This window comes from Pteropus medius, unplaced genomic scaffold (genome assembly GCF_902729225.1).
Source record: "Pteropus medius unplaced genomic scaffold, Ma_sr-lr_union100, whole genome shotgun sequence".
Lineage (NCBI taxonomy): Eukaryota > Metazoa > Chordata > Mammalia > Chiroptera > Pteropodidae > Pteropus > Pteropus medius.
Window position 1 is genome coordinate 160302 of NW_024356249.1, and position 5284 is coordinate 165585.

The 5284-nt window shown below is 39.7% G+C and overlaps 1 protein-coding gene across 1 annotated transcript; it reads right to left on the minus strand.

Moving 5' to 3' along the window:
- Positions 1 to 2518: 2518 nt before the first annotated feature.
- Positions 2519 to 3867, minus strand: LOC120601081 (olfactory receptor-like protein OLF3). The gene has a single exon (XM_039860711.1). It carries the CDS (start codon positions 3769 to 3771, stop codon positions 2818 to 2820), a length of 954 nt encoding a protein of 317 aa, XP_039716645.1. The 5' UTR covers positions 3772 to 3867; the 3' UTR covers positions 2519 to 2817.
- Between the last annotated feature and the right edge of the window lie 1417 nt (positions 3868 to 5284).

Sequence of the window (5284 nt, forward strand, 5' to 3'; positions counted from 1 at the left end):
TGAAGGTCTATGACAGCTCCACAAATTCCTGCAGGAACTGCAGACTCTCTTTGCTCAATCCTGCTTTTTCTTTCCTCTTACAGGTAGTAGTCCCCAATAAACTCCTGCATTAAAAAAAAAAGCAAACCCCATAGAAGAAAGCCCTTATTGGTAGGAAGTCTGAAACCATGCTAAGGAGTAAATGTTGAGGAGTATTTGGCCTCATCATTTCCTCTCCCAGTGTCATCTCAGAAGGACCCCGTAGCAGCATGCAGTCTTCAGCCTCAACAGACCAGATAACAGAATCTGATCCAGATTGGAGAGAGTTTGCTTTTAAATTGATTTGCTCTTAATCCAAGAAAGAATTAGTACAAAGAATATTTTTTAATGTAGGTAGGGAACATGTTGTATCTCATAAAAATTCCTTGTAAGTAACAATACCTGCAGCCCATGCAGTAGGACAGTAAGTCAGTAGCACCACATTATACCATAAGAGGCAAAGACTTCTCTAATCAATGAACTATGTCATCAAGGCCTTAATCACTGGTTATCCAGCCTCAAATTTTTTATCGTAAAAACACCAATGCAATCTCCCCTTTATCTGCATCTGTGCTTCAAGACTCAGAGTTTTCCATATTTGTCTGTTTGACGGTTTATCATAAGAAGGCCAGTCAGATCAGAGTGCCATGGATGCCAGCTTCCAGAGCACCTCAAAGAAAGAGAAGACTCTCCAAATGGTTCATCTGCAGTACAAACAATTCTGCTACTTGGTCCTTATGACTCCATGTTTCAACTGGTACTTGAAGTTTCTACGGCAGATTGGGATGCTGAATAAAGCCTGTGAGGAGACTTGATTGAAGATTCAAAGTGCTGATCCATAGGGTTTGGAAAAAAAAAATTATGCCTTTGTCGAGGTAGCTGCTCTTTCGAGAAACAGACCTTGCTTATTATTGGACCCTAACAGGAACTAAATGGCTAGCCATGGGAAAGTGGTCACCATGCACTGGAAGCTGTCCATCAAAGCCTGCTTTGAGAAACAAACCATAGAGCAGTATATATGGAACAAGGCCTAAGCAGATCCTGAAGACTCAAGAAACTGTCATAAACAGCTTATACTCCCATCATGTCTATTCCTAACATATTGACACTGTGCCTTCAACCCAGAATATGGCCTCTCACATTAACTTTATGACTTTAACTGAGAAGGTGTTGACCTGAAAGATCATGGAGAAAGCATTCCTCCTAAAGAGAAGAATTCTGAACAATTCATTTCACCATCAGTTTGCCTGGAAGGAAGATAACATGAAGCCACGGTACGCACTGATTTAAAGGCCATGCATAATCTTTGCCTAGATATAAAAGATGAAGTTCAGAGGATTGGGACACAGCTTTAGGAAAGAAACAGGAGTAAATTTGTGTGTGTTCCACATGATTTCTCAAGACAAAGGAAGTTCTGTTTTCATCTAGACAAGAATACAGGCATACTGTAGCAGTAAGTCAGCCTCATTTCCCAAGCATACTAGTAGTCATGGTGGCAAAGGTGATAGCTATTTATGTGTTCAGCATATTGGATTTCATCTGGCCAAGACTAATTCAATTCTACCATTAGTGACTATCCGTCTTGCCAAGAGCAGAACCAACTCTAACCTCCAGTAGAATACAGTACTCAGATTGTGGTCTCTAAATTTCATTTCCACCAAAAGGATCAATGCTTCTTAGAGAAATAATTCCAATTATAAAACAGGAAAGGTAAATGATGTGATTATAATATTGTATCACACCAGAAAGGAAGGAAGCTATTAAAGATTCTAAAGTCATATAGAAATAAAACTAAGTGGTCAGTTTGAATAGGCTCTTTAGTAGTCAGTTATGACCCCCTTCAGATGTTCTCCTCTATCTCCAGAACCTATGAATATGAATGCCTTACAAGTTAAAAACAGTGTAATATTATACAGGTTTACTTCTATGTTAGCAATGCATCCATAATATTTCTCAGTTCCAATATGCTTCTTAATTTAAAGTAAACCCTTGAAAAGAAAAATAGAACACTGTTCACCTCTTGATAGAAGTATATGCCACCATCTAGAAAGTACTCTTGCCAGAAAAAGCACACTCAGATCTGATTAAATCTCTAGCTCTAACAGGAAATACAGGGTCAATGGAACATGCAAAACTACATTCAAAAATAGAATGTCATCAAAAAGTCCTGACTGTTTGGAAATCTAGCTGGGAAAAAACATCTTGTCTTATTTAACAAATAATTCCAAGGGGGGAATTACCCCTCCAGCACTCAAGACAAGTACATTATGTCCACATGAAGGTCCTGCACAAAAGCATTTTAATCAGCTTGATAGAAACACTCTCCTCAGAACAGTGACTCACACAATGCTCGATGTGGTTACCTGCCTTTTTTCAAGTGATTCTAAAATGTGAAAAAATTTTGTTCCCAATGGAAACACAATAACCTTGTACAAAATGTGGATGCAGTGGTCCAAATTAAGTCCATGATAGGTCTATGATTACAAATGATGTGACAAGTCAAAACAGTAAATGGCAATTTTTCTTTCAATTACTCTCAGATCATAGGAAAGGAGACTGAGTAGTTATGAAGTCGTTACAGCAGTGCTTCACTCTACTGAACATGCTGCTATGAAAGAAAAAGACTCCCACATCTCACACCCCAATCCAACTCCTCAGCCCCCTAACCCACACAATCAGTACTTGTTTCGTCATCTCCTTCCTGGTTGCCAGGGCAATGCAGTTGATGACTGTCATATCTGAGTTGGGTGGGAGAACACACAGGCAAAGCTCTTTTCTCTTAATGACGTTCATGATTCATCAAGTTGCCAGTTTTGACGTTAATCCAGATAATTTCCCTAACAGTTTCTGCCAGGCCCCCTTCACCTCCTTATTCCTTAGACTGTAAATCATAGGGTTCAGCATGGGTGTCAAAATGGCATAAAAGAGAGAGATCAGCTTCTCCTGAAGGACAGAGGGGCCAGAGCGGGGCTGGATGTAAGTGAAAATGGCCATGCCGTAGCACAGGACAACCACTGTGAGGTGAGAGGCACAGGTGTGGAAGGCTTTCTTTCTTCCTTCTGTGGACTGAATCTTTACAATGGTGGTGATGATCTTGATATATGACAAGAGAACCAAACAGAAAGGTGTCATCAGCAGGACAATGCTAGAAACCGTAATTGCAATCTCATTGGAAGAGGTGTCCACACAGGCTAGTCTGACCACAGCTAAGAGTTCACATGATATGTGATCAATAAACTTGTTTGCACACATGGGCAACTGAAAAGTGATGGCAGTCTGCATGAGGGAGTTGATAGAGCCACTGACCCAGGATGTGATGGCCAACCTAGCTCGGAGCCCTCCATGCATGATGATCAAGTATCGCAGGGGGTCACACACAGCCACATAGCGGTCATAGGCCATCACTGCCAGTAGAACAAACTCAATTCCACCTAAAGCCAAGGAGAAAAATAACTGGGATGCACAGCTCACGTATGGGATTACTTTATGTTCTGCAAGAAGATGCACCAGCATCTGAGGGACGATGCTTGTGGCATAAGAGACATCAACGACGGAGAGGTTGGTGAGAAAGAAATACATGGGAGTGTGGAGCCGGCTGTCCAGTCTGATCAGAAGAACAATGAGGAAGTTTCCCAGCACTGTCACCAGGTATGTGATGGAGAATAAAACAAAGAGAGGGACCTGAGTGTCCCAGTCACTGGACAGGCCGAGGAGAATAAACTCTTTTGCCCACGTCTGGTTATTTCTTCCCATTAAAAAATGTGTAGAATATTAATCAGCAGAGAGAGTCAGAAATAACAGAAGCTGTTGAATCAAAGAACCATAAAAATAATTTTTTATGAATACCTGCTATATACAACTGGCCGGCCTTAGCCAGATGTTTCAGATCATTTATGGGCCATCATGACAGGCTATATCCTGATATTTATTATATGTATTTTGCATCAAAACAGGCCTGCACCTTGAAAAGGACATGATGTGTTCTCAGGGAGACCCAGTTAAAGCTTGGATATAATGCAGTGCAATTTTAGGAGCTCTATGTTTTTACCAACTTACCTCAGATTAAAGGTGAAGAGAGCTTGGTAGGTAACAATGACAGATAAAATGGTAAACAATGAAGAAAACCCAGTAGGAAAGTTACAAAAACTACCTTAAAAATGTCGACCAGACCCATCTTGATGAAATGGGTAAAGTTATTTACCCATTTCAAAAGGAAATATTGGGAAGAGGCTGGTGCTTGTAAAAAGATCTGAAATTAGAGAACCTAGATTTGAAATCTCATTTTATTTAGCATCTGTGTGATTTTGGTTTAGTGACGAACTTTTATATACGAAACAGGATATTATACAATTAGCAAGTCCATTTAAGCTCAGATGTAAATGATGTTGGAGAAAGTACTCTATGAACTGTCCTGATCAAGGACAGTTCAAGTAGTAATATTATAGTAGGATGAATACCACCTTGTGGTTGATAAGGTAGCAAATGTGATTTTCCCATGCATGCCCTCCACAAATTCAGACTTAAATAACACTGAAGGCATTCTTTAATAGAACTGAGGGCTTAGGAATGGTTGGGTCACTTTGAGGACACGGAGACCCTTTGTCTTTTTGATGCCCTTTGATCTCTTCAGCCTCAGTAGCATACAATGGGGTAGAGGATTATAATTGTATCTTGTTATTTTTATTTCTCTCCTTCCAACTTGCTGCTTTTAAGAATCCATTTTTATATGAGCTCAAAAGAAAGGAAATGAGAGTTTGAATGTCTGCCTTTCTACTTATGTAAGAGGAAGGGAAGCAAATGCTTAAGGACACTTCTTCATTGTCCAAGGCAGAGAAGAAGGTATGGATTCATGAAGATGTACATTAGAACAGAGTTTCTCTTGTGTTTTGTTTTGTCCCAGAAGTGCTTTTTCAATGGAACTGTATAATACTAATTCTAAACATTAAACAGAAATTGTTTACATTTTTAAAAATTTTGTAGAGGACTGATTTATTCTTACTGTTTCTCCAGGCTTACCTAGTCACTAACTTTCCTTGTCTTGCAATGTAAAAATAAGGGGAAATAGAAGATAAAAGTAGTAAGAGCACTTGAGAACAGAATAGAGATGCTTGCATCATTCCAAAACCTATGGGAGCCAGCCGAGGGTCTTTGAGTAGAAAGGTGAAGACTGTCTACACCTCAACACTCTTACCTGATACAAACAAACAAAAAAAACAAGTAGTTCCAGAAATGTCTTTTTCTTTCATGGATGGTTCACGCACATACA

Coding starts and splice junctions, on each gene's coding strand:
- LOC120601081 (XM_039860711.1), bottom strand. CDS start 3,771: ATGGGAAGAAATAACCAGACGTGGGCAAAAGAGTTTATTCTCCTCGGC.